This window comes from Grus americana, chromosome 9, assembly GCF_028858705.1.
Source record: "Grus americana isolate bGruAme1 chromosome 9, bGruAme1.mat, whole genome shotgun sequence".
Lineage (NCBI taxonomy): Eukaryota > Metazoa > Chordata > Aves > Gruiformes > Gruidae > Grus > Grus americana.
In genome coordinates, this window is record NC_072860.1 from 18,172,321 (window position 1) to 18,198,872 (window position 26,552).

General features: G+C 63.8%; 4 protein-coding genes across 8 annotated transcripts in view; 3 read left to right on the top strand and 1 right to left on the bottom strand.

The window, feature by feature from the left end:
* Positions 1-5,650, top strand: part of DIS3L2 (DIS3 like 3'-5' exoribonuclease 2) — a 193,189-nt gene extending 187,539 nt beyond the window's left edge. For 4 of the 5 annotated variants that reach the window (XM_054834804.1, XM_054834806.1, XM_054834807.1 and 1 more), the window contains 5 exons: positions 693-840; positions 1,085-1,215; positions 1,443-1,547; positions 2,202-2,303; positions 5,113-5,650. In XM_054834804.1, coding sequence (XP_054690779.1) covers positions 693-840; positions 1,085-1,215; positions 1,443-1,547; positions 2,202-2,303; positions 5,113-5,211 — 585 coding nt within the window. In that variant the 3' untranslated portion in view covers positions 5,212-5,650. Of the gene's footprint in view, positions 1-692; positions 841-1,084; positions 1,216-1,442; positions 1,548-2,201; positions 2,304-5,112 lie in introns of those variants that run through there. The other variant, XR_008578235.1, reaches the window with a different exon arrangement.
* An 803-nt stretch (positions 5,651-6,453) lies between these two features.
* On the top strand, positions 6,454-10,232 carry LOC129210053 (intestinal-type alkaline phosphatase-like). Its single transcript, XM_054835503.1, has 11 exons — positions 6,454-6,542; positions 7,523-7,737; positions 7,927-8,042; positions 8,116-8,290; positions 8,395-8,567; positions 8,641-8,775; positions 8,855-8,924; positions 9,040-9,172; positions 9,287-9,480; positions 9,603-9,719; positions 9,946-10,232. The coding sequence occupies exons 1-11, from the start codon at positions 6,454-6,456 to the stop codon at positions 10,230-10,232; spliced, it is 1,704 nt and encodes a 567-aa protein (XP_054691478.1).
* A 774-nt stretch (positions 10,233-11,006) lies between these two features.
* On the top strand, positions 11,007-14,432 carry LOC129210197 (intestinal-type alkaline phosphatase-like). The gene is made up of 11 exons (XM_054835878.1): positions 11,007-11,136; positions 11,669-11,785; positions 11,899-12,014; positions 12,263-12,437; positions 12,595-12,767; positions 12,852-12,986; positions 13,097-13,169; positions 13,255-13,393; positions 13,495-13,700; positions 13,840-13,950; positions 14,036-14,432. The coding sequence occupies exons 1-11, from the start codon at positions 11,067-11,069 to the stop codon at positions 14,296-14,298; spliced, it is 1,578 nt and encodes a 525-aa protein (XP_054691853.1). The 5' UTR covers positions 11,007-11,066; the 3' UTR covers positions 14,299-14,432.
* Positions 14,433-14,609: 177 nt separating this feature from the next.
* Positions 14,610-25,584, bottom strand: ECEL1 (endothelin converting enzyme like 1). The gene is made up of 18 exons (XM_054835877.1): positions 25,269-25,584; positions 22,758-23,647; positions 20,727-20,795; positions 20,457-20,567; positions 19,847-19,939; positions 19,469-19,593; positions 18,819-19,041; positions 18,569-18,667; positions 18,398-18,472; positions 17,798-17,901; positions 17,555-17,613; positions 17,344-17,395; positions 17,148-17,215; positions 16,894-17,018; positions 16,540-16,605; positions 16,239-16,334; positions 15,597-15,673; positions 14,610-15,364 (listed from the first exon to the last, which is right to left on the bottom strand). The coding sequence occupies exons 2-18, from the start codon at positions 23,499-23,501 to the stop codon at positions 15,265-15,267; spliced, it is 2,286 nt and encodes a 761-aa protein (XP_054691852.1). The 5' UTR covers positions 23,502-23,647; positions 25,269-25,584; the 3' UTR covers positions 14,610-15,264.
* Between the last annotated feature and the right edge of the window lie 968 nt (positions 25,585-26,552).

Genomic DNA, 26,552 nt, shown 5'->3' on the forward strand with positions numbered 1-26,552 from the left:
GGTGTTTCACAGATGTAAAAATAAAAGCTGTAACATGTGGGATAACAGGGGCAGAGCAGCCGGGAGAGGTTCCCACCGAAGAGGCTGCTGGGCAGCACGGCCTGGGTGTTGGTTTAGCCAGGCGGTCCAGCCGCTCGGCTTCCCAGCTGCCATCTTGGGATGAAGCAATGGGGATCTCAGCGGGGCTGCCTCCTCCTCCTCGGTGACCGGAGGAGCTGCTCATCCCAGCTGCTGGTGCTCTCCAGGCAGGGGCAATGGGTGTGCAGAGCCTGCAGCCGCACCCAGAACCAAAGAGCCTGGTACGGGAGCTGCTCTGCTCCCCTTGTTGGGACGGTGGGCACAGGACAGGCTGGGCTCTCTGCTGGAAGACGGGGGGATGGCGAATGAGCCCCAGGGCCTGAGCAGAAGCAAGAGGCTGCTTAAACCTGTATGTGACATAAAATTTGGTGCGATCCTTGGGGCCAGCCTGGGCCAGCTGGCAGCCAGCAGCTCCCTGCAGTGGCTTTGCCCCCTTTGCTCTGTGCTGAGTTCCTGAAGCACCTGCCTTGTCCCTGCACAGCCAAAACTGAGCAGCAGGTGCAGGACCATTGGCTGCTGGAGCTCTGTCTCACAGACCCAGACCCCTCCAGCCTCGTGCAGGGTCCTGCCACCATCCTTGCTCACCCCCTTCCCTTGCTTCTCACCCCTTTCAGATGGCTCTCTACTTCTGCACCGGTGTCCTGGAGGACGAGACCCTCTTTCGCCACTACGCCCTGAACGTGCCCTTCTACACGCACTTCACCTCACCCATCCGCCGCTACGCTGATGTCATCGTGCACCGTCTCCTCTCTGCCTCGCTTGGTGGGTGCTGCCCGGCCGCTTGCAGAGCAGCTCTGGGTGCTGTGAGGGGAGGGGGTGGCTGTGCCCGGCACAGGGTTCCTACCTTGCCCACCATGGGTGATGGGCGCTTGGAGTCTGCGTCCCATGGGGCAGCTCCCTGGCATGTGGGTACCCTCGAATAACAGGGACACGGAGGTGAGCTGGACATCTGGCTCTGGAGCAGGATGGAGCATGGGCACATCATTGTCACTTGTTCCCTTCCCAGGTGCCAGCTCCCCCATCAAGATGGAGAAAGAGGCCATCCAGAGACAGGCAGATCACTGCAATGACCGGAAGATGGCTTCCAAGAGGGTGCAGGAGCTCAGCGCTGACCTCTTCTTCGCCATCTTCGTCAGGGTAAGAGTCAAGACTATCTTCCCCCCGGCCATCTCTGGATTTCCCCATGAAGGCTCAGCCGAGACACCACCGAGCAGTGTGGCTGCCGCTGGCCTGCAGGAAGGCAAACAGAGAGGACACACTGAGTGACTGTCACCACCATTGCTCCAGGGCCTGGAGACACTGGCTGCCCCTGGGGATGGCTGGATGGGGGACGCTGGGGTAGTGACAAGCCTGTCTCTTGGCAGGAGTGCGGTCCTCTGGAGTCAGAGGCCATGGTGATGGGTGTCCTGAACGAGGCCTTTGATGTCCTGGTGCTGAAGTTTGGAGTCCAGAAGCGCATCTACTGCAACGTAAGTACCTCACACCGACAGTGCTGCCTCCCCGGAGGGGGCTGCAGCAGCCTGGTATCATGTCCTGCCCCTCTTCTGTGCCAGCTCCACAGCCAGCAGAGCTGCCGCCAAGCCGGGCTGGCCGGAGGGGAGGGAGCCTTCCTGGGGTTCCCCCTTCCTGGTCTGGAGCAGCCCCATCTCTGAGGACCAGCTTCTCTGTGCTGGGGGTGATCTAGTCTAGTTAAAAGGGAATAAAGGCAGATTTGGAGGGACAGAGACCAACATGGGGCTGAAGTGAGGAAAGGGAGAGAGGCTGGTTTTCATTTCATTTAATCAAACGGTATATCTGGGGCTGTGACAGCACCACTGTAGGCCAGCACCTGCGGTTAGTGACAGCATCTTCTCTTAATAACCTGGTTATATGGCTGACAATGACATCTTTAAACAGGACATACAGTGTGATATATGGGCTGTTTGTGTATCGCAGCAGCCCCTGATTTACGTGCTAGGCTCAGGCTCACGGGCTGCTGCATCCCGGTTGTTAAAGACCTGCAGAGACAGTGTGCTGGGCAGAAGCAGCGTCGTCCCCATCCGCAGGCAAAGTGGAGGAGGAGAGCTGAATGGGGGGATGTTGTCAGGGCCACAGCCGGTTCCCAATGCTCTCCCTGCCCGCAGGCACTGCCCTTGCTGGGTTTCCACTTCCAGAAGGTGGGGAGGAAGCCGGAGCTGACACTCATGTGGGAGCCAGAGAAGCTGGAGCAGGAATCTGTGCCCCAGGTAAGACCCCCCCAGCATGGGACAGGCTCACAACACCATGGGGCTGGCGTGGAGGCTGTGTGCGACATGTGGATCCCACAGTCTCCGCAGGACAGGTCCGGGAGGCAGGACTGCTTTGTGGGCTGTCAGGTCCCGCCATCCCTCTGTGCCTGCTCCCCAGTGAGCCTAACCTCAGTCTCAACCTCCTCTCTCATCCAGCCTGGCTCCATCCTATCGCTGCCCTCGCATCTGACCCCTCCACAGCCTTCAGACTCTGCCCTGCCTGCTGCGTGCCCTGCCTCCCAATTCAGTTTCTCCAGGAATTGAATTAACATGCTGTTTACTTCCTTCTTCCAGATCATCAATTAAGATGTTAAGTAAGATCAGGCCTAAAGCAGCTCCCATCTAGACCCTTCCCCCCATCCTGGCATTCCTTGCCCCCTCACTGGCATGACCCTTCCTTCAGGTTTCCATCCTGTGACAGGGTTGAGACCCAATTAGGAGGAATTTTCTGAGTCAGATTTCCTGAGATACAGTGTCAAATGGTTTAACAGCATCTAGAAATCTCTCTCTTGTGTCCCTGTCATCTATTAACTTGGTAACTCAATCAAAAGGAGCATTTATCTGGCTTGATTAAGTGGTGCTTCTTTGCCAACTTTTGTCTGGCGTGGTTATAAAATCACAGCTGTGTTGACTGCTGTGATTCCTGCCTGCCGCAGGGCAGGGGTGGGAGGGCTGAATCCCAACCTCTCCCTGCACCGCTCCGGGGGGTCAGCTCTTCAACCCCGTTTCCAGCACAACCCATCCTTGTCCACCTAGGGCTGGATGAAAAGGACTCCTGAGGCAGGGCTGGGCTGACCCTTCCAGCTAGTATGATGCATGTCCTGGGGAGTCCTTTCCTTCCCTGGGGAGATGTTGCGGTCAGAGCCGGCCGAGCTCCCTGGCTGCTGCAGGCATTTTTGCAGGCCTCCCTCCCTTTGACACTGAGCTTTCATCTCTCAGCTTGGCTCAGAGAAGCCCCCTGGACACGGTCCGAAGTGGCCTCGGTTCCTCCTTTCCTACAGGAGCGGGTATCACTTACACCCTAGCAGGGACCCGCATGAAAAATGATGCCCCAGCATGAGCAGGGACCATTTTGGTTAAGCAAACACTCAGCGATGGAGGAAACTCCTCCACGAACCCTCCACACCTCCTAAGAAAACACCAGAGCCCTCCCCTGGGAGCAGGCTGTGAGCTGTCCTCCGAGCCAGCAGATCCCCAAGTCGATAAATCTCCAGCCCTGGGATGAGCCGGATCCCCTGGGAGCCGTGCTGAACCACGGGAGATGTCACCCAGACACCCCGCAGCACCAAGCACCCTGTGCTCCCTGCCTGGCCCCAGCACTTGGCTTCTGCTTCCCAGTTTGGCTCAGCCTGGCCGGACAGCGGGAATGTTGGGGAAGGCTGTCTGCGGGAAGCTGTGCAGGGGTCTGGGCTGCCCGGCCCTCCCGCAGAGGGGAGGTGGTGTCCTGATCTCTCCCCAAGCTCCAGGAGATGGCCAGGATCTCGGTGGGCATTACTCAGGGCTTGAGCGTGAAGTGGATCTGAGACCTGGGGCATTTGATGTGAAATTGTGCTGTTCCCCGGCGGTTCAGCAAAGGGATGGGGCAGGATTGCAAGGGAGAGCCCTGATAATCCCCATCTGACTCCTCAAAACATGGGGAGCTGCCCCATGGCCACTGCCCTATGCGCTCCTGCAGCTGGGGTGGGCGGACGACTGGTGCTAGACAGCCAGCAGCTATCTGTGCAGCCGTCTGCAAAAGGATTTCCCTGTGGTTTGCTCCTCGCTCGCCACTTTGATGCATTTAAGTCTCAATGAGATTTTCCTGCTCTGAATGATTAATCTGGAGCGGCCGGCGCTGGATGAGCTGGGAAGGGTTTGACAAGGTTACGCCGGTGGCTCTGTGCCTGCTCCTCCGGCGGGCCAGCCCCGAGCAGATGGCCCCATGGAGCCCTGCTGCAGCGCAGGGCTTGGGGATGGGCTCTGGCAAGCAAAGCCCCCCCAAATTCCTGGCCACAGCCCCGGGGCAGCCCCTTCCTGGTGTCCCAGCCAGCCTGTTGACTGTGCCTCGTGGATAGATCTGGTCGATGCTTTACGCTTCTGATCCGCACAATTGCGTGACGACAGGGAGTCAGAGGACTGGGGAGGCAGCGGCACGTTCCTGAATGGGAGGGATTGATTTTCTGCGGTCTTTGTTCCCTTGTGTCTCCCTTGTCCATCGTGCTGCCTTCCTGGGTCTCCTTTCGCTCTGCGGGCACGGGGGGGTCGTTCCCTCCCTGTGGGATGCTGAGAAAATGCTCAGTGTCATGTGGAAAACCCTTCTCGCCGCAGCTCGCCGCTGGCGCTTGGCCAGGTCGCTTCATTAAGGGATGATGTGCGTTCTCTGGCTGGAGAAGGGAGACACGAGCAGGCTTTAGGGGGAGATTGGGACCCAAAGCCAAGGGCACAGTCGCCCCCACTCCTTCCCAGGCTGCGCAGAGGACAAGATTGGGGCCTGATCAGGCAGGAATAAGTGAGGATGTTTTGGGAGGTTTATTTAGGTCAGTTTGGGTTCTCTGGCTGGCTTTGCAGCCCAGTGCTGCTGCCCTTGAAGATGCTGCATCCAGCCCCAGCCCTGGGAGCACCCTGGACCCCAGCAGAGATATCTGAAGCTGTCCTGCCCCCTTCCCCAGCTCCCCATGGGAGCTGCAGCAGAGTTGGCAAAAGCCAGCGCAGCTCTAAGCGAATCCTGATCTGATGCCAAACCACCTGAAAAACCCTCTTCTCTCTGTCTTTTTCTCCCTCGCTGAAGGTGATCACCATTTTCACGCTGGTGGAGGTCGTGCTGACATCGGATGGTGTCCCGCTCAAGTACAGCGCCCTGCTCAAGAGACCGAGCTCGGAGAAGTGAGCGTCCTGGTCTGAGCCTGCTCCCCGCTGCTGACGCTTGCTCACCTCCCAGGCCCCACACCGGCACCTGCCGGGACAGAGGGGACCCACGAGGAGTTTGGGGTTTTGAGTTTTAATATCGATGCCGTTTTATTTCTGGTTTGGATTTTAACTCTGGCTGGGAGTGGGGCTCAGGGCTTGAGCCTGCCCCAGGCAGAGCATTTCTACTCTCGGCTATTTTTAGCTTGAAGCTTTTTTTTTTTTTTTTTTTTTTTCCTTAAGGCCGTCCCCAGCCACCTCGGGTACCCATGGTGAGGGCTGAGCGGGGACGCATGTCCTCAGGAGCAGAGGGGGCTGGGTCCACCATCCCAGGTGGGATGTGGTGAGATGCGCCTGTGGGGCCATACAGGAGGGTTTCTTGCAGACTTGTGTGTCATGTAATAAAAGCCGGGTCAGCAGCCGCATGGGGGACTCGTGCAGGTTTTATTTTGTCTCCACGTTCCCCTGGCCAGGAATCCCAACAGAAACTCATCTCGTGGGCAGCCCCGCTGCCGCTTCCCAGGCGTTGTGAAATCCAAGCAGCCTCGCTGCCTCCCCCAGCCCCAGGATGTCACCTCGCCTGGGGACCCTGCGGCTCCACATCCTCACTTCTGCTGCTCGAGAGAGCAAGCGTCCTCACAGACCAACCAGCCTCTCTGCCATGTCCAGGCCCCTCTGCCTGCCTCCTGTCCCCTTGTCCCCCACCCGTGCCATGCAGGATGTCCACCATGGCACAGGCTGCTCCGGCAACCTCAGCTTCATCACCTCTGTGGGGACGGGCAGTCACCAGTGGTGGAGGAATTGATGTCTGGTGAGATCCATCATGCCAGGCAGGGAGGGTAGTCCTGCTTCACTCTGCCTCATGGGTGGTGGCAGATGTGGCCTTGGCATGGACAATCTGCCCTTTGCAGGAGCCAGCTGGGCAAACCCAGGCTGCTCAGCTCAGGATGGGGGATTGAGCCCTGGTGGGTCAGGGCTGGGTACAACATGTTCCCCAGCAGCTGGCAAGCTGTGAAAGCCATCAGGGTCACCTGCAGTCCCCAGAGGTTAGGCTGCTGGCAACCAGGTGGCCTGGTACAACCACATGTGGACGTCACCTTCGGATATGGGAGAGGGTGGGAGCAGGTCTCCTGCTCCTCACTGGGCAGTGGTGATGCAGCACGTACCTCGCTGTGCGGGTGCACTGACACGGGCTGCCTCAGGGCCTGATGGGCAGCGTGTGACCATGTCCCCTGGGAGAGAGGACCTGAGGACACTGACACCAAAGGCAAGACGTCCTCCCCCTACCCCTCAGCCCAATGTCCCCCTCCTCAGGTTTGTTTTGAGGGAAACAAGGCTCCAGCCCGACCCGGCTCAGCCTGTTTGCAAAAACAGCACTTTGCCCTGCGCCCTCCCTGCCGCTCCCCGGGGTCCCGCAGCAGCCGTCACCGTGGGAGCTGGGGGCCCCGAGGTGCCCTGGTCCCCAGGGAGGGGCTGGAGGTCCTCCCTCGCTGGGAGGGGGCAGGGATGGCCCCAGGGAGGGCTGGGGGCACTGGGAGGACCCTGGGCAGGGCTGGGAGATAGTCCCTGAATGTTATCAGCCCATCGTCTCACCCACGGCGGGGCTCAGCCCTCCGGCGGGACAGGGGAGGGCCATAAAGGGCTGTCATCCATCCCCCCCTGCCCTGGACGCAGGAGGCACTCAGGGAGGGAGCCGGGGTGGGCAGCATGGGGTGGCTGCTGTCCCCTGGGACCTGCCTTCTCCTCTGCCTCCTGGCCCGGCTCACCGCTGCAGCCTCAGGTGACAGGGGATGTGTGGGGACAGGGAGGGGGGAGCCCTTGGTGGGGGGGGCTGGGGCTGGGGCTGGAGCCACTTCCCTGGGGGTCTCCGGGGACCCTGTCACCTCCCCATGGGATACGAGCAAAAGCAACCCCTCCCGGGCACCTCAGGGTGGTTTGAGACCCCGACTTTTGAACGGGTTTGTTTCAGCTGCCCCCAAAGCAGGCCCTGCCCCCCACAACCCCACTGCCCCCTCGCCCCTGGCAGTGGCTGTGGATCAAGCAGCTCGATAGCTGCAGCCGGCCATGGTTGCCCGGACATGGCACACTCACGGCGTGGGGCTGATGCCTCTCACCCTCTCTGCCAAGAGGCATGAGGAACTTCCCTGTCAAACTGTGCCTCAGTTTCCCCCTCTGCAGTTGTGCTCTGGGCAATTCTGGGGGTGCCAAAGGCCAGGCTGATCTCCAAAGGGCTCCTGGCCCTTCCGAGGCCCCAGGAAGGGGGCTCAGAGCAGCTGAATTCATCTTGGGTGAAGATGCCCACTCTGCTCCCGGGGAGAGGGGGGAGATATCTCTGAAGACCCTCAGGGTGCCCAGTGCCCCTGCACACCCCCGGCTCTGCTCTCACCTCCAGATGCCGAGAAGACCCTGGATTACTGGAATGAAGGGGCCAGGAGGAGGCTGGAGTCATCCCTGGCCTTGCAGCCAGTGGCACGGCAGGCCAAAAACATCATCCTCTTCATGGGTGACGGTGAGTCCCCAAGGTCCCAGCCAGGCCTCATGGCTCCATGGCTCAGCAGCAGCCGGAGGACGTGGCTGGAGAGAGAATGGGGCTGGGGCTGGTCTCCTCCTCCCTGGCTGGCCCCAGGCAGTGCCTGGGGAGGGCAGGACTGTCCCCAGTCCCAGCCCCTTGCTACCCCAAGCTCTGTCACGCTGACAGGTATGGGGCTGTCCACGATGTCGGCAGCTCGGATCTACAAGGGACAGCTGGCCGGCGGCTCAGGCGAGGAGAGCATCTTGGCCATGGAGACGTTTCCCCACGTGGCCCTGGCCAAGGTGAGTGGAGCAGTGCCGGGGGGCAGCCGCCCTACCCCTGCCCAAAACCTCACTGGCCCCTGCTTGCTTCCAGACCTACACCATCGACCGGCAGGTGCCTGACAGCGCCGGTACAGGCACAGCCTACCTCTGCGGGGTGAAGGCCAATGCTAAGACGCTGGGGCTGAGTGGGGCAGCTGTCTATGGCAAATGCCGCACCACCTTTGGCAACGAGGTCGACTCCATCCTGCACCGGGCCAGGCTGGCGGGTACGGGGCAGCGGGCAACCTTGTTGGAGAGCCTGGCATGGCGTGGCCATCCCATGCCATGCAGGGCTGGACGGGCTCCCTGTAAACCCTTGCCTGCCCTGCAGGCAAGTCGGTGGGCATCGTGACAACCACGCGGGTGCAGCATGCATCCCCCGGGGCGGCCTATGCCCACTCGGCCAGCCGGAGCTGGTACGCCGACGCCAACATGCCCAAGGAGGCGTTGCGGGATGGCTGCAAGGACATCGCCTACCAGCTGGTGCACAACACGGACATCAACGTGAGCCGGGAAGCGGGAGTGGGAGGGAAGGGACACCGGGGACGTTAGGAGGGTCTGCTGAGCTCCCCAGCAGGTGATCCTGGGCGGTGGGCGGATGTACATGACCCCCAAGCGCACCCCAGATCCCGAGTACCCAGAGGACCCAGCTCAGAACGGTACCAGGAAGGACGGCCTTGACTTGATTGCCGAATGGCTAAATGCCAAGCAGGTACTGCGCCAGGATGGAGGGGACGTGATGTTGGGCATGGGGCACGTGCCGTTGGCACCAACTCAGTTCTCTCTGGCAGGGCGCCCGCTACGTCTGGGACAAGAAGGGCCTGGATGCAGTTGAGGATGACTCCGTGAGCCACCTGATGGGTAAGAGCACCACTGACTGTGCCACTGGCAACACCTCCTCCTCCTCCCTGCTCCAGGGGTGTTGGTGGGGGCATGAAGCGGCCCTGGTGTGGACCCCCCAGCCCCACTCCCCCAGGCCTCTTCGAGCCCAAGGATATGAAGTATGAGCTGAACCGCAACGCCTCCACGGACCCCTCCATCGTGGAGATGACGGAAAAGGCCATTCGCATCCTGCGCAGGAACCCCAACGGCTTCTTTCTCTTCGTTGAAGATGAGTAGCCCCAGGCGGGCAGTGGGGCTGGGGCTGGGGTGGGATGTGGGTCCTGGGAGAAGGTGGGTGTCCCAGAGGACCAGGAAGGGGATGACGGACACATTGTCTGTGCAGGTGGCAGGATTGACCATGGCCACCACAGTGGCCGGGCCAAGCAGGCACTGATGGAGGCTGTCATGCTGGACCGGGCGGTGGCACGGGCAGGCGAGCTCACCTCCCCCTCTGACACTCTGACCGTGGTGACGGCCGATCACTCCCATGTCTTCACCTTTGGGGGCAACACTCTGCGTGGCACCTCCATCTTCGGTGGGTCCCGGGGAGGAGCAGCAAGCATCCCTGTTCCCACCGGAGGCTGAGCCTGCCAAGGCAGGGAGCTGGGGAGAGAAACCGGCTGGGACAGGGGGTAACAGTGTCTTTCCCTGTGCCAGGGCTGGCCCCCAAGAAAGCCAAGGACAAGCGAGCCTACACCAGCATCCTCTACGGCAACGGGCCTGGCTACAGCATCCGTGACGGGGGACGCCCAGCCGCCAGCCTCCCCACTGCGGGTAGGAGCCTGCTGGGGACGGGGTGGGGGACACAGGGTGGCTGGGGGCAGCATTCCATGGGCATTGGCTACTGCGGCTGCACGGGGTCCCAGTGTCACCACATGGCTCTGGTGTCACTTGGGCAGGAATCGCCCTGACGCCAGGGTGATGGGAGCTGCCCTCCAGTCCCTGCAATGGGTAGGGGAGCCTGCTGCCCCCAGCCCCATTTTCCTGCCACCCCCTGCAGAGGACAAGGACTACAGGCAGCAGGCAGCTGTGCCCCTGGAGACAGAGACCCACAGCGGGGAGGACGTGATGGTGCTGGCCCAGGGCCCCATGGCCCACCTCTTCCATGGGGTGCAGGAGCAGCACTACATTGCCCATGCCGTGGCCTACGCCGCCTGCCTCGAGCCCTACGCTGCTGAGCCCCAGTGCGGGGCAGCCCGCAGGGCCTCCCATGGCACCCAGTGCGCCCCCCAGCCCCTGCTCGCCCTCCTGACCCTCTGCGTGGCTGTCTGCCTGGTGGGGGGCTGAAAGTCCCCGGTGAGCCCCACTTCAACCCAGGCTGCCCAGCCCCCCTGAGCCACCCCCATCCACCCCATCAAGGGGCTTGGCAGCCAGGTCCCCACTCTGGCCAGGATCAAGGGATGCAATAAAACATGGGTTGTTTGTCTCCATCTGCCATGCGAGCATTTGCAGCAGCGGTCATCTCCTAAGGCACTGCCCCGTGCCTCAGTTTCCCCAGGTGGTTGTGGCTCCTAGTGCCCCTGGGACCAGCACTGGAAGCATCGGGGTGGAGAAGGTGATGAAATGAGGGTGAGGGGAAGCCATGCTCCCCCCAGCTTTGCCAGGCTGGGCCACAGTACACAAGGGTTGGTGCCTTCCCGGCAAGGACTGAGCAAGGAGCAGAGTTTTAGTCCAGATCAGTGGATTTATTGCTCAAGAAAGTGCTGGGCAGAGAGCAGGGCTGCTCGGTGCATGAGTGACTCCAGATGCACCTGATACCCCTGCTGCCCCAGGTCCGATGCTCAGCACTGCCTGTGGCACCCCAGGCCAGGGCATCCCCTCCACCTGGCACCGCAGCTGGGGCGGGCAACGCTGCCTGCCAGGCACAGCCCATTGCCTTGCTCCCTGCATCTGCGCCCCAAGTCCATCCATCCCCCAGGAGCAATAACGTGATGTGCCAAGGAGGTGCCTGCAGCCCAGCCCCATGGCCTTTGTGCCAGCTGCCCCGCAGGACACCAGGGTATCGGAGACATGCCGAACCACTCCACACACCCCGTGAGGGCTGATCCTGGTCCAAAGTCCCTCCCCAGATCTGCTAGAAGTGCAGACACTGCCAGCAGTGTTGGGCTACCGGATCTCATCATGCAGCTCCTGGCACCCCTCACCCTCTGCCTGGGCCTCTGGGCAGAGCTCAGCGCTGCTGTCATCCCAGGTGGGGACAAGGATGGGGACAGGCGCCTGGCTGGCCGCAGCGGGTGTCCGGGGAAGCAGGGCACCCAGCAGGGCACCAGCCTGGCTGGACCACAGGGAGGGTTTAGGGACGGGAGCAGGGGCTGCCTGGCTCTGCAAGGGTTAATGGAGGTTACCCCTGATTTTCTGGGGATGTTCAGCTGGTTTTCCCCTGTGGGGTCAGATTCCTGCTTGCTTCTGGGGTGGGGGGCTGGGGGAAGTGCCTGTAACCTCCCCCCTCCATGGATGTGGCTCCATCTCACCTGCCAGATAGCTCCCCCCATCATGTACCTTTTTGCTGCCCCCTCCTTCTCCGCCCCAGGATTCCCGGGCTGGGCGCTGGGTGCTAGCCCATGTGGCCTTTCCCCACCCCAAACAGCACCCTGACTTGCTCAGTCCACGTCAAAGAAGGCCCCAGCATGGGGATGCCCAGGGAGCAGATACCCCTGGGATGCGGGTGCCCCAGGGATGTGGGTGCTGACGAGCTGGGACTGACGGGTGGTGCCCTGTCCCAGCGGAGGAGGAGAAGCCATCTTTCTGGAACAAGCAGGCGGCTGAAGCCATCGAGGCCTCCTTCAAGATCCAGCCCAGGATAAGCGAAGCTAAAAACCTCATCCTCTTCCTCGGGGATGGTGAGTCCTGCTGGCACACCCGGCAGGCAGGCTGGCATTGCTGCTGCCCCACGGAGCTGGGTGCAGGGAGGGCACCCAGTCCAGAGGGTGACCGGGACCCTCTCCTTGCCCAGGATTCGGGATCCCCACCATCACGGCCACCCGCATCCTAAAGGGGCAGAAGCAGGGGAAGCTGGGCCCCGAGACCCCCCTTGCCCTGGATGCTTTCCCCTACGTGGCTCTCTCCAAGGTAAATCCCTGCCACGCTGGGCTTGGGGCCAGGGTGATGCCAGGCATGGGAGCAGGGTGATGCCCATGGAGCTGCTGGCACAGAAGCACCCTAATGATGCATGCGTGGGGTGCATGGAGTCCCTGCCCACCCCACACTTGCCTTCGGGCATGCGAGTGAGCGTGGCAAGGGATGCTGGGGCAGGGGAACCCCACCAGGTGCCTCTGCCAACCACTCCCTGCTCTAAGCCTGGCCCGTGTCCTCGGCAGACGTACAACGTGGACCGGCAGGTCCCTGACAGCGCGGGGACGGCCACAGCCTACCTCTGCGGGGTGAAGGGCAACTACCAGACAGTGGGGCTGAGCGCGGCTGCCCGCCACTCGCAGTGCAACACCACAGCGGGCAACGAGGTGGTCTCAGTGCTGGAGCGAGCCCGCAAAGCCGGTAACGGGGGGCACAGGTCAGCGGGGCTTGGGGGGACCCCGCGCGGGGACAAGGGGCAACAAGCTGGGGGCTGCCCCCACCATTGAGCAACCCGGGGCTCGATGGGGGGGGACCCCCTGTTACCCTTTGCGGGGCCTGATGGGTGGGGGGGCGACAGGGAAGGCGGTGGGCATCGTGACAACAACACGGGTGCAGCACGCATCGCCCTCGGGGACCTACGCCCACGTGGTGAACCGCAACTGGTATGCGGATGCCAGCATGCCCGCAGACGCCCGCCATCAGGGCTGCAAGGACATCGCCTGGCAGCTGGTCCACAACGTCGACATCAACGTGAGTGCCCATCGTGGAGGGGGGGGAGCAGGGGCAGATCCCCCTTCCAGGCACCCCTGCTAATGCTGCACCCATCTCGTCCAGGTGATCCTGGGGGGCGGTCGGAAATACATGACCCCTGTGGGGACACCAGACCCTGAGTATCCCACCTACGAATCGGAGAACGGGACGCGCGAGGATGGGAATAACCTCATCAACATGTGGCTGGAGGCACGGCCGGTGGGTGACACAAGGATGGACGGTCCTCTGCCCCCCCCGCCCCACTCCCTCTCAGCAGGGGACCAGGCACCCATTGACACCCCCCTCCCTTCCATGGGATTTTCCCACAGGGCGCCCGCTATGTCTGGAACAGGACAGAGATGCTGGCTGCTGCCAACGACCCCAAAGTGAACTATTTGATGGGTAACAAATGTCCTGTGTGCCAGGAACCGACAGCCACTGGGACACATGCAGGCACTGAGACTGTCCCCAACATGTCCCCTCCCAGGTCTCTTCGAACCTGGGGACATGAAGTACAACCTTACGCGTAACACCACCCTGGACCCATCGCTCACCGAGATGATGGAAGTTGCCATCACCATCCTGAGCAGGAATCCCAATGGGTTCTACCTCTTCGTGGAAGATAAGTTGGGGCCGGTGCCCCTGGGGCAGGAAAGAGGGGGGGTCCCATGTTTCAGGGTGGGGGTAAGAGTTGGGGGCGCTGCGGTAGGTCCCCAGCTCACCACAGGCGCCCATCTGCAGGTGGCAGAATCGACCATGGCCACCATGACGGTGCAGCCCAGAAGGCGCTGACGGAGGCGGTGGAGTTCGACCGGGCCATTGAGCGGGCAGGTGCCCTGACAGATGAGGCGCAGACCCTCACCGTCATCACCGCTGACCACTCGCACGTCTTCTCCTTTGGTGGCTACACCCTGCGTGGCTCCTCCATCTTCGGTAGGGCTCTGCCCAGCCACCAAGAGCGGGGCACGGCCCTGTGCTGGGTGCTGCCGGCTCCAGGGCACCCTGGCTGTGGCCAGAGGGACGATACGGGGGTTTCTTGGCTGATCCCCCCTCTCCATCGCCCCCTCCCTAGGTCTGGCCCCCAGCAAGGCCACTGATAAGAAGAACTACACGTCCATTCTCTATGGGAATGGGCCAGGCTACCTGGGCTCCAGCCGGACCGACGTGGATGAGGACACAGCCAGTGAGGATACAGAGACCATGGGCGGGTGGCGGGACAGGGCTGGGGCCACCACCGCCCCCCTTAACCCTTTCTCCCCCCTCCCCAGATCAGTACAACTACTTGCAACAGGCGGCCGTGCCCCTCGACTCAGAGACCCACGGCGGCGAGGACGTGGCCATCCTGGCCAAGGGCCCCATGGCTCACCTCTTCCACGGGGTGCAGGAGCAGACCTACGTGGCACACGTCATGGCCTACGCCGCCTGCCTCGAGCCCTATACCACCTGCCGCCAGCGGGACTCTGCCCCTGCCGCCCGCGCCACCTCCCTGGCCCTGCTCCTGCCCACCCTCCTCCTGCCCCTCTTCCACTGACCCCACGGCCCCCGGGGCACCCCACAGGCACTGTCTGACCCGTGTCCCCCCCTCCCCATGGCTGCGGCACCTCTAAGGCGGCCACCAGCTCTGGAGCATCCTTCATCCAGATGCGGCAGCTGTGCAGCACCGAATCCTGGGCACAGGGTGCGGGGCCCTACACCACCCGCATGGGATGCTCAGCGGTTAATAAATGTGGGGGGTGATGGTGGTGGGACAGGCGCGTTAGCGGTGTGTGGGTTCCCGTGCCGTGCAGACAGGGCTGGGGGCGCTGCCCGCTGCTGCCCATACCCCGGCCGCGGTCCCTTGCACCCACCCAGCATATCCAGCGCTTTATTGACCAGAAGCAGCAGCAAACAATACAGCAGGCATCCGCGTCCCTGCGCTCCTGGAGCAGGCTGGCATCGCCCGGCCCCGAGCCCTGCTGGCTGCGCCCACCCGCTGGCAGGGCTGATGCGGGGACGGGATGGGGCTGGCACGGGGGGTGCCGGGGAGGGCACGGGGCAGGAGGGCTTTTGGAGTGGGGCAGCCCCACGGGGTCACTGGGTCACTCTCCCTGCTCCGAGTGGTGCTGGGCTGGATGTGGTAGGGCCGGGTGAAGGCTTTGGGGTGGTTGGACAGAAGAGGGGGTACACGGGTGCCTGGGGGGGTGCCCTGCATTGCCTGGCTCCTCCATGGGGACTCAGGGCCACCCCAATTTGCAGGGCTGGGGGCAGGAAGGGAACGGGCAGGAGGCAGCTGCTTCTGGGCAGGAGCTCATGCTCACCCCGAGTGTCTCCCCGCTGCCTCCACCCCTCCAGTGGGCGCCTGTCTTTGGGGTAGCAACACCCCACATCACCCAGGGGTGCCCCCTTTGCCTGGAGAGTAGGAGGATGAGGCGGGAGGAGGTGGGGAGCGGGCATGGGGTGGCACGTGGGCAGGAATGGGGATGGGGGGGTGCCAGCCTGCTCAGGGGGGGAATCGGCCTCACCACACTGAGCACTTGTGCGCCGGGTTCATGGGCGAGTTCTTGGGGCAGTGGAAAACCCGTCCGAACTCCTCAAACTGCGAGACGCTGCCCAGGACCCTGCCAGGAGAGGGGGGCAACTCAGAGCTGGGTACCCCATGCCCCCCTGTCACTGCCATGCACCCCGCTCCGGGCACCCACTCACCCCAGCATCTCCCATCCCCTGCCCCAGGGAAGCCCACCCAGAGCCTTCTGGTGCCATGCTGGTGCCCATCCCCCTTTTGCATGGCACTGCCAGACGTGGGGAAAGCTGGCACCTGCTGTGCCCCCCCATTTTGGGGCCGGTTGGTACCTGTAGTGCTCTGGGGCGTGCTTGTCCGTCAGCACCTGCAGGTAGATGGACTGGGATCGCCGCTTGATGCACCAGTTCTGCAAGGGAGAAAGGTTCCCATGGGTGAACTGGATGGGGCACCCCTGGTCCTGGCACCCACTGGGACCCATGGGGTCCTGACACCCACCGGGGCACAATGACCGTTCTCATTGCTGGGGGATTAGGGCAGTGATACCCTGGTTGTGCTTGTTATTGTAGGGTCTCCTGGGAGCCTGTGTATGGGGTATACATGAGTTGGGAGAGCAGAGGGGCATGTTTGTTATTGTAGGGTCTCCTAGGGGAGTGGGCTGCCTGGCTGTAAGGTGTCCTGGAAGTTCAAGGTCATGTGTATTTGTTACCGTGGGGTCTCTGGAGGTGATGGGGGAGAGGGCACAAGTTTGTTATTGTAGAGTCCCCAGGAGCAGTGGGGCCATGCGGGGTGCTCCTTGCAGGACTGAGCTCCACACGCTGAGCCCAGGACCTGCTGATGGAGCCAAGCCCGGCTCCTGGCCATGGGCACCGGGTCCAGCACGGCTCTTGCCCTGTCCCTTGGAGCCACTGGCCCCACGCTGGGTGACCCCCCCACCCCAGTACATGCCACGTGTGGGGAGGGCTGGGGCTCACCTGTGCAAAGGCGATGAAGAAGAGCTGGTCATGGGTGTATTTCAGGTGGTGCAGGGGGTGCTCAGGGCCGTGCTCCCGCACCCACTTCTGGTAGGCCTGGAGAACAAGGGGTGCCCTCAGCATGGTCTGAGTGCCCCCGAACTGCCCTGAGCCTCCCTCTAGAGCCCCCCAGCAACCAGCAAGCTGGATCAGGCCCACTCCCTGCTGCAGGGAGCAAGGTGGGGCTGGAGGGGTCTCCTGCTCCCCGCAGTGGGGATGGTATCAGCCATCTGTGACGCCCCAGGGTGGGGGGGGCACTTACGTAGTAGGCGAGTTTGAGCCCCCCCATGTCAGCGATGTTCTCCCCCAGTGTGTGTTTGCCATTCACCTGCCGAGAGAGACACGGAGTGAGCGGAGATGCTCCCCCCAGCCGGGGACACACACCCCCATCCCCAGCCTGGCATCAAAGCTGTGCCTCAGTTTCCCCCAGCCAGCGCCCGGAGGAATTTCCCAGCTGAGGTGTGATGAGTTGTGCGGTCTCAGGGCTGTGCAGGGCAAAACCGTCCTCTTCTGTGGGCACGGAGCAGTGGGGACACGGACATGGACACACACACACACACACCCCCCAAGGCAGTGTGTGTGCCCAAGCATTGCCTGGTGGGTGAGGGGGTCTCACCCGTTGGTTGTAGACAGTAAAGTTGTCGTAGAGGTTGACGATACACTGCGCCTTCTTCAGGAACTTGCTGTACGACCGCTCCGTCCACCAGTGTACCAGGTTCCCGTGCCGGTCGTACTGTCCCCCTGCCAAGGCAACCGCCACCACCAGTAGTCTTGAGGGACCCAGGCGCCTGCCCCCCCACCCCCACCCCAGCCTGGCTGCCCCCTGCCCACCCACCTCCTTCCCCAGCACCGGGTGGGGGGGTCACTCACCCCAGTCATCGTAGCCGTGGGTCAGCTCGTGCCCGATGATGGTGCCGATCCCGCCGTAGTTCAGAGACCTGTTGTGGGGGGAGCACAGGTGAGAGAGCAGAGGGCACCGTGCTGTCAGCGATGCGGTGACCCCAGGACCTGGCACCCCCATACCCTGCCCTGGCACCCCCCACCCATGCCCCAGCCCCACACTCACTGCGGGAACTCGGGGTCGTAGAGAGTGGGCTGCAGGATGCCAGCGGGGAACACTGGGGACACAGGAGACCGTTACTGTTGGGGGGCCACCCTGCCCCATGCCCACGTGCAGCATCACCTGGCACCAGGGGACGGTGCCCCCTGCCTCGGGCCCTCCCCACACCCCCGGCCCCGGGGGAGCTGAGCCCGGGGGGGACCAGGCAATGCCTCACCCATCTGGTTCTTGTTGGGCAGGTAGTAGGCGTTCAGTGCCTGGGGAGGCAGCAGCCACCTGCAAGGAGAGACAGCGGTGCCAGGCTGCGGGGGCACCGGGGGGCATGGAAATGCCACCCCATTGCACAGCTGGGGGGTCAGGGGAGCATTCCTGCCTACACCCCGTGCAGAGTGACCAGCCATGGGGACAGGGGGCACTGGTGGGGCCATGCTGTGCCCCCCCAGGGCAAGGGGATACTCACGCAGACTTGTCCACCTCCTGCCGGATCTTCTTCACCGAGAGCCTGATGCCGAAGGCGATGCTGTTGAGGATGTTCTTGAAGTAGGTCTTTTCGTCCACCTCGAACTGCGGCGGGGGGGGGCACAGCCATGTGTGTGTGGGGGGTGTCAGCCCGAAATGCCAACCCCAAGGGTGTGGGAAGCAGGGTTGGGGTGTCCTGCTGCCCCCATGAGCCTTGGGGACAGAGGGTGTGGGATTGTGGCCATGGGCTGGCTGTGTCATGAGTGTGTCCTCATGTCCCATGCTGTGTGCCCGTGTGGGCAGCTGCATATTCATGGGGTCCCTGGGCCATGCTGGCACCCCCCAGCCCTTGCTGAGGATGGGGCTGAGCTCTGGGGGTGCAATGTGGGGAAGGAAACATCATCCTGGACCCCAAGGACAGCATGGCACTGCCCGTGTGGCTGTGGCCGTGCAAGTGGTAAGCACAATGAGCTACCAGGAGGTGGCTTGTTTTGGGGTGGCATCTCTCCATCCTGGTCTCTGTAAACCCTGAGGCAGATGTGGGGACCATCACCCCCCCCCCCATGCCCATGCCCCCACGTGGCCCTGGGCCACCCCTTGCCTCATACTCCTTGTCGATGGCTTCTGGCTTCAGCAGGAAATCGGGGTACCCAATCATCACCATCATGTACCGGAGCTGTGGGCAAAGCGAGTGGTGAGGTCAGGACCCCATCCCACATGCCCCCAGGCCACAGTGGGGGCAAGGGCAGGGGTCCATGTTGGGGGCTGCTACCTTGGCCCTGGCCGCTCTCCGTGTCTCCTCATCCATCCAGTCCAGCTCGTCCAGGCGCTGGTCCAGGATGTATTTGATGTCCTCCACCAGCTGCTGCACCTATGGTGGGTCACCATGGGTGCTGGCACAGCATCCTTGCCACCCATAACCCACCAGACAGCCCTCGGTGGGGTGCTGGGTAGCAGTAGACACCTTGGCAAGGTGACAGGAGGGAGGCAGTGGCTTCATGCCCACAGGCAGCATCACCTACCTTGGCTTTGCTGGCAGAGGAGAAGTGCTCCTCGACGAAGAGGGCACCCAGGGCCATGCCAAAGTGCTTGTTGGCCTGGCTCAGGCAGAGCTTGCCTGGCTCAAGCTGCTTCTCATTACCCTCCATCTCCTTGGAGAGCTCGTGGATGGCATCGCGGAAGGGGGTGGAGAGGTGCTCACTCAGCACCACCACGATGCGCCACAGCATGTAGTTGTGAAGGATCCTGGTGATGGGGGGCAGGATCAGGCACCCCCCCCACTGGGCATGTCCCCAGGCACACAGGGAGGATGGGAAGCAGCACCAGAGTGGGGACACCCCTGCTCAAGGAGCAAGCAGGCCACCGGGGTGGCCATGGCCTGTGAGGGCACAGGGACGGGCTGGCACCATGTCCCTCCCTGCTGTGTGATGAGTCTGGTGACCTCTAGTATGGAGGGGCTTGGCAGGTGGCTGGGCATGACCAGGGTACTGTGGAGGTCATGACAGTGCCTTCTCCTAGGGGCTTTCCCAGGGTCCCCATGCCCAGCCTGGCCTCCCCAGGATGGGGGTGATGGAGGCAACCATCCACAGCTGCCCTGTGCCCATCCCCACTGACAGACCCTGCCAGGCTGGGGAAGGTGTTGGGGGCACAGGGGGTGCCAGCCCCCCCTCACCTGCTGGGTGTCACACGGATGAGGTCGGACACCTTGTGCATGTAGTCGGTGGCCAGCAGCACCACTTCCTCCTCCTCTGAGAAGTTGTCATGGAAGATGCGGTCCAGCAAGCGTTTCCACTTCAGCTGCCAGGGCGGCACCATCAGGGGGGGCACAGGGACACCCCCTCCATGCAACCCTGGAGGGAACTCCCTCCAGGCTTTCCAGCCTCCCATCACCCCTTCCCACCCACAAAAGTGCAGGGTGGGTTCATCATCCTCAAGTAGACTTACCTGGGAGGGGAGCAGCGAGGGCATGGAGCAGGGGGACAGGGACACGTGTGGGGCACACGACAGATGGGGCACATAGGGTGGCAGGCTGGGCACGGGGGGTACTCACTGTGGGGGTGATGCGCTGCAGCTCACCCAGGGTCACTTTGTGGTACATGCTGCTGACATCCCGCCGCACATCATCGTACTCGGACACAGTGATCTGCATGGGGTGGACATAGCCGTCACCACCACACTGCCTGTCTGGGGAGTGGCACAGGGACGGGACACAGCTCTGGGGCAAGAGGGACCCACATCCCTCCCAGTGCCCTGCCCTGGAAACCTTCTGCTGCCAGTGGGGCCCTAAGGACTGGGCATGGAGTCCCCAAGGAGTTGGGGTACCTGAGGGCTGGGAATGGGAGTCCCCCAGGGCTGAGACTGTGGTCCACAAGAGGTGGGCATGGAGTCCTCAAGGGCTGGAGTGGTTGTCCTGGGGGCTGAGACTGGGGGTTCTCGAGATGTTGGGGCTGGGGTCCCTGAGGATCTGCCATGGAGGATCTCAAGGGGCTGGGTCCCCAAGGGCCAGGCATGAAGGTCCCCAAGGGCTGTGAGTGGAGGTTCCCAAGGGATTGGGACGGGTTCCCTTAGGATCAGGCACGGAGGTCCCCAAAGATCTGCGACTGGGGTGCCCAAAGGCTGTCCAGGGGCACCCCAAAACCCAGGATGGGCACCCCCCTCACATTGGCGAGGTGCTGCTCCAGCTGCAGGATCTCCTGGGCCTTCTGCTCCACATGCTCAGCCCCCAGGAGGGTGAGCAGCCGCTCCATGAACACCCGGTATGCAGCCAGGATCTGTGCCAAGGGAAGGGATGCTGAGTGCCACCCCGCACTGCCCTGTGGGCACCCCAGCCCCTTGCACTGCTGGCAGTGGGGTGCCCTCTGTCTGCCACCCATGCTGGGTGCTGGTCCCTCTCCTGGTGTCCTCATGGCATCGGTGTGGTCCCTCCTCACCTTCTCGCTCTCCTCATCCTGCCCCAGGTAAAGGGTCCGTTCAGGCAGAGTCAGCCCGTCCTGGTCGATCTGGGGGGGAGAGACGGGGGCAGCAGGTGAGCAGAAGGAGGGGGGACTGTGCTGGGCAAGGTACCCCTCACCTTCCCCCAGGTGCCCCAGGAGCTGTGGGGTGGCAGCATGGTGGTCAGCCCCAGGCATGGCCTGGTCCCGTGCCTCAGTTTCCCTTCTGGCAGAGGGTGCTGGAGCTGCAGCGGGCAGCATGCAATGGGCGCTGGGCACAGGGCAGGCCCCTGCTCCATGGCCTAACTTGTGCGAACCCACAGACTGCCCCATGGTGGCCCCACACCTGCCCCACGGCTGGCCCCACTCCTGTGCTGCAGCCTGCCCCGTGGGGAGCCACAGGGATGAGCCATGCTGCATGGACACCCCCTACCCTTCACACCCCCCACCCTGCTATCCTGTAGCCACAGGCACAGCCGCTAACACACACACACACCTGAACACACTCGCACATATATGTACAGACACACACATCTCTGTAACATCCCTCATGACACACACCTATACATGCTCACCCCCCCGCGCCCCCCCACCATGCATGCACACACACACACACACACACAACACACACCCCCCCTCCCCTTTTCTCTCTGGCTCACCCCCCATGTCCCACCCCAACAGCCCCCCCCTGCACCCCCCGCACACAGCCGCAGCGCTGCCCCACACACCCGCAGGCACCCCCCAGCCTTTCTCCACGCCCTCCCCCCATCACACACCCCCCCCTTCGGTCTCCCCCAAAGGCACTGCCACAGCGCAGCCCTCACACACCCCCCCCAGCCTCCTCACACACCCCTGTCACACTCACACCCGTCGCACACACGCTCTCACCCCCTCCCAATCCACCCTGACACTCCAACACAACCAGCCAAGCCCTGACACCCAGCCCTGACTGTCACACTCATCCCCACCCCCGCCCACCCTGTCACACCCCACGCACACCTGCACCCTCCCGCTCAGCCCCGCCACCCACCCACCCTTTCCCTGTGACACACGCTCCCTCTAGTGTACACACACACGCAGCCCGTCAGCACGGCCCTGCACCTCCCCGGCCCCTCACACTCACTCACACTCACACACCTCCCACGCCCACCATCACACAGGGAGCGGGGCGGCTCATCCCAACCACTGTGTCCCACCAGTGCTCCCACTACCCCGGCACCTCGTCCCCCCCCCCGTCATCACCATGCCCACCCCCCCCCCCCCATGCTCACCACGTCCCTGCCGTGCCCACTCCCACGGTCCCCCCATGCCCACCACTGTGCCCCCACTGCTGTGCCATCGCTGTGCCCCCACTGCTGTGCCATCACTGTGGCCCTCCATGCCCATCACCGTGCCCACCATGGCATCCCCACCATGTCATTGCTGTGCCCCCACCACCTCATTCCCACACGCACCAAGGGTGCTTGAGGCTTGGCCACCTAGACAAAGCCCACCCAGACAAGCCCCCCCCCATGCCCTGGTGCCACCCACAGGATGAGGGACACAGGCTGGCAGGGGTGGGGAAGTCTGACAAAGCCATGGGCAAATGCCCTGGCACCCCGGCCCGGTGCTGTGGGGCTGGTGGGCATCCCCCTGTCACCATCTATGGTTTGCCTCCTGAGTACAGATGGCAGCCAGAATCAAGGTGAGGGGCTTGGCTGCCAGCTCTCTGGAGACCCTGGTGCCCTGCTGGGCTGTTCCCAGCACCCAGGTGGGCAGCACTGCCTCCCTCTGTATGTCCCCCTGCCCATGTCCCCAGCCCTGTCCTGGAGGTGCCACCCTCACCCCGGGGCAGCCTGACGCAGGGGTCCCACAGTGGGGGGACAGGGGGGTCCCCAGGGACAGGGGCTGTCCCCAGCCTGGCCGCCTGCTTCAACCAAGCCCACACACCGGGCAGGTGCCTGGTGCCACCGCAGCGAGGACAGTGGCACCAGGGGGGTCTCACTGGTGCAGGCAAGTGGCTGGGGTGGGGAGCAGCCCCAGTGCCCTCACCCGGATGACGTAGCGGGAGGTGTTCCTCTCATCCAGGCTGACAGTGAGGGAGAAGAGCACGGCAGCACTGTAGACTCCCTGCGTCTTATAGAGCAGCTCGTTGAGGTCCCCACGGCCCGGGGGGGCATCCCAGCCACCGCACTCCCCGATGACCTCCAGCATCGGCCGCGGGCCCAGCCGGTCGATCTCAGCCCGGTCCAGGCACGAGCGGAAAAAGTCCTTGACCTTCCTCTCAGCTGAGGCGGGGGCTCGGCGCCGCACGGGGCGGCTCAGCAGCGCCCGCAGCTTGGCCTCGTTCTGCTCAGCAATGGCCCCGATGGTGCCGTACACCAGCTTGTCCTCAGGGATGCCGTGTCGCCGGAGCCAGCCGCCGCAGGCAAAGGAGTAGAAATCCTGGCAGGGGTCGATGGTGGCATCCATATTGGCGCTGAGGAAGCGGGATGCCCGCAGGAAGGCCTTCTTCTCCTGGCACCCCTCCAGGCAGTAGCTGTCCCCTTCAGCCGCCAGGTACTTGAGGACCAACATGCACGTCAAGATGACGCAGAGCCCCGCGGCGAACACCAGCCCCGAGAGCAGGCAGACCTCCCGGCGGCTCCAGCGCGGCAGCCCCCCACGGCGTTTCTTGGTCCCAGCGCCCAGCTGGAGGGTGAAGCCATTGGGCAGGGTGCCGCTCTGGTACTTGCTCACATACTTCACCTCCTGAAACTCGTCATAGTGGGCCGTCAATGAGTAGGTCTTCTCCATGGCCGGAGACAGGGCTCCCCGCAGGTGGCGTGGGCTCTGGGGGCTCAGGGCAGGTGGGGGGCAGGCTCAGGTACCGCGCAGTTCATGCTGGAGCCGTGCCTGCCACGGGGAGGTGGTGGAGGGTGCCCAGGTGAGTCAGGAAGCTCCTGAAAAAGGCAGAGGAGGTGGTTGGGGGGGGGGGGGGAGGAGCAAGGAGGAGGGGGTTGCTTCTTGCCGTCATTGCCACCTGAGTCACTGTCCCTGCCTGTGCGCCCCACTGGTGGCACTGGGACTGGCTCCAGTTCCAGGAGCTCGATGGCAGCTCTACCCCATGGCTGTTCCCTCTGCCAGCCCCTCTGGTGACAGGGCAGGGTCTGGCCTGCACAATCCCAGGCAGGTTCCAGCCCTGGCACAGCTCCATCCCACACACATCGCATGCTCACCCAGCGCACCAGCGAGAGCACCCATGCAGGGTGAATGTCTGGGGTGGTTCAGTGAGCCCATCCTCACATCACACCGTGAGAGCCCTTCCGGGTCTGGGGGGGGGGGGGGGGGGGGGGGGGCACAGGGCTGCCAGTCCCTCTGGATGGAGTACGGAGGGGGGGGTTGAGCAGCTTGAGGAAGAGGGGCTTTGGGAGATTTGTGGGGTAAGGCCTTGGGTTGGGGTGTTACAGGTTGGGTTGGGTTGTGTGGCCCTGCATTGGGTTGCATCGCGTTGCGCCGTGGCGTTGCATTGTGTTGGGTTGGGTCGTGGTGCGCTGTGTTGCATTGCGTTGTGTCAAATTGTGGTGCGGTGCGTGATGTGTGCGCAAAGTTAATTCCAGTCTGGGGGGGAGCCTTGGACCTCATGGACATCTCACAGCGTTCCCCCCACCCCATCCACCCAACCTCTCTCTGCTGGCTGCTGCCTGATGGGCAGGTGTGTCTGGTAGGGGTGCTGTGCCGGGCAGGAGGGGGTCTGCCCACGGGGAAAGAAAGGTGGGGGCATAGATGGATTGCGGGGGGTGGGGGGTGGGGGGGGGTGGGCTTCAAAAGGAGACCCCAGTCCTTGCTCAGTGCAGAATGGCATCCGGATTTGCAGGTGGGGGAGGACAGGCTGAGGACAAAGAGCCGCTCGGGAGGTGGCCAGTATCCCCGCGGCGGGCCCCCCCCCAACCCCGCGGCCCCCGCTGTCTCCGCAACTTGGGCAAAGTTGTGCCCCGGCGCCGCAGCCCGGCGGTGCCCGTGCCGGGGAGCTGCCGCCGCCGCCGCCGGAAAGTTTGCGGGGCCGGCGGTGGGCACGGCGCGGCGTGGCGTGGCACGGGGGGGGTGGGGGGGTGGGAGGGGGTGTCTGGGGGTGCCAGGGATGCTCGGGGTATGCTACCCGGGATGCTGCCCAGGATGCTCGGGGGATGCTCGGGAGAGCCCCGGGGACTCTGCCCAGGATTCACGAGAGATGCTGCCCGGGATGCTCGGAGCATGCTGCCCAGGATGCTCGGGAGGTGCTTTGCCGGGATGCTCGGGAGGTGCTCGGGAGATTGCTCGCCGGGATGACGCCTGTGGTGCTCAGGGAACGCTCGAGGGTTTACTGAGGGATGCTCGGGAAGTGCTCCCCGGGATGATGCCCGGGATATTCGGAGGATGCTCGCGGGGTGCTCGCCGACAGGTTCGGGGAGTGCGCACCGGGCTGCTCGGGGGGGGTGCTCACCGGGCTGCTCACCGAGGTACTCGGGAGATGCTCGAGGGATGATCCCCGGGATGCTGCCCGGGATGTCCGCGGGTGCTCGGGGTTGCTCACCGCTTGCTCACCGAGACACTTGGGGGATGCTCCCGGGATGCTCGAGGGACGCTGCCCGGGATGCTCGGGGATGCTGCCCGGGATGCTCGGGGGTTGCTCGGGGGTGCTCACCGGCTGGCTCGGGGGATGTCAGCAGGCTGCCCGGGGCTGCTGGCGGGCCGGCCCGGCTCTGCCCGTCCGGCTGCGCGCCCCGCGCTCCGCTCCGCGCCCCGCGCCGCGGCTGGCGGAGCGGCGGGGCCGGAGGGAGGCAGCGGGGCGGGGAGGGGGTGGCGTCTCCAGCCCGGCTCTCCCGCAGGCCAGGCTCCATTAACGAGATTATTATGCAAATGGAGCAGCCCTGTGCCACCCGCCAGCCTTACCTCATCCCCGCCGGCGGGGAGGCAGGGCGGGGGGGGGGGTCCCCGGGCCCCCCACTCCAGGGGGCTGGTACAGGGCTGGCAGTGCCACTCTGCCTGGCACCCCCCGTTCGGGGACCCTGCTGCCACCGCCCGGCAGCCCGGCACCCAGGAGGGGCACCGGTGGGCACGGCCGGCGGCCTGTGCCAGGAGCATCCCGGCGGCTCGGCACCTTCTGCCGTGCCCGGGCACCCGGGGGGTGGGGGGGGCGGTGTCCCATCCTGCCAGGGTGGGTGCAAGGGGAGAAGACCTATGGGTGGGCAGGAGACAGAGCCTGGGAAGCTCCGGGTGAGAGGGTGGGCTCGGGGGTGGCACGGGGTGGCATGGGGAGGGGACCATGCACTCACACACACACACACACGCGCGCAAAGGTCCAGGAATATTAAACTGCATTGCAGATAAATCCCCAACATAAATATCGTGAGCTGCTCTGCCACGGGGGGGCCCAGCAAGGAGATTTATAGCCCAGCAATTCCCACCACCCGTGGTGGTCCCCCACAGAAGCCATGTACGCTGACCCCACGCGGCCATCCACCTGCCATGCTCAGGGGTGTCCCGCCACCCTCGTCTGTCGTGCTTGCACAGCCCTGGGTGCTCGGAGGGGGCCCTGGGTCTGCCTGGGTGCTGGGGTGGGAGCCCCAGGCAACAGATACTGGGTGGTGTGCCACACGCAGCACAGGGGCCCTGCTTGGCATGGGACAGGCAGCCCAGCTGGCATGGGCACCGTGGGCCAGCCCCAGGCACAGCCCTGACCGCCTGGGGTGGCTGAGGCTGCGCTCTCCTGTGCTGGGGTGCCAGGGTGCTGGGCACGGCCTGGGTAAGGTGCCTACTACAGCACCAAGGCATGCAATGGCACACGCACAGGTGGTGGCACACGTGTACATCACATGTACAACCATG

Excerpts from the sequence above, each read along its gene's own strand:
- ECEL1 (XM_054835877.1), bottom strand. The coding sequence starts at position 23,501 with ATGGAGAAGACCTACTCATTGACGGCCCACTATGACGAGTTTCAGGAG. Across the intron at positions 17,902-18,397 it reads CCATCGACAAGGAGTATGAG|TTCGAGGTGGACGAAAAGAC; the intron begins GCAAGGGGTGGC and ends CCCCCGCCGCAG. Across the intron at positions 16,335-16,539 it reads GGCTCAAACTCGCCTACTAC|GCCTACCAGAAGTGGGTGCG; the intron begins GTAAGTGCCCCC and ends CTTGTTCTCCAG.
- LOC129210197 (XM_054835878.1), top strand. The coding sequence starts at position 11,067 with ATGCAGCTCCTGGCACCCCTCACCCTCTGCCTGGGCCTCTGGGCAGAG. Across the intron at positions 12,438-12,594 it reads GGAGCGAGCCCGCAAAGCCG|GGAAGGCGGTGGGCATCGTG; the intron begins GTAACGGGGGGC and ends GGGGGGCGACAG. Across the intron at positions 13,394-13,494 it reads TACCTCTTCGTGGAAGATAA|GCGCCCATCTGCAGGTGGCA; the intron begins GTTGGGGCCGGT and ends AGCTCACCACAG.
- LOC129210053 (XM_054835503.1), top strand. The coding sequence starts at position 6,454 with ATGTCCCCTGGGAGAGAGGACCTGAGGACACTGACACCAAAGGCAAGA. Across the intron at positions 8,568-8,640 it reads TGCACAACACGGACATCAAC|GTGATCCTGGGCGGTGGGCG; the intron begins GTGAGCCGGGAA and ends GCTCCCCAGCAG. Across the intron at positions 8,925-9,039 it reads CTCCGTGAGCCACCTGATGG|GCCTCTTCGAGCCCAAGGAT; the intron begins GTAAGAGCACCA and ends CCACTCCCCCAG.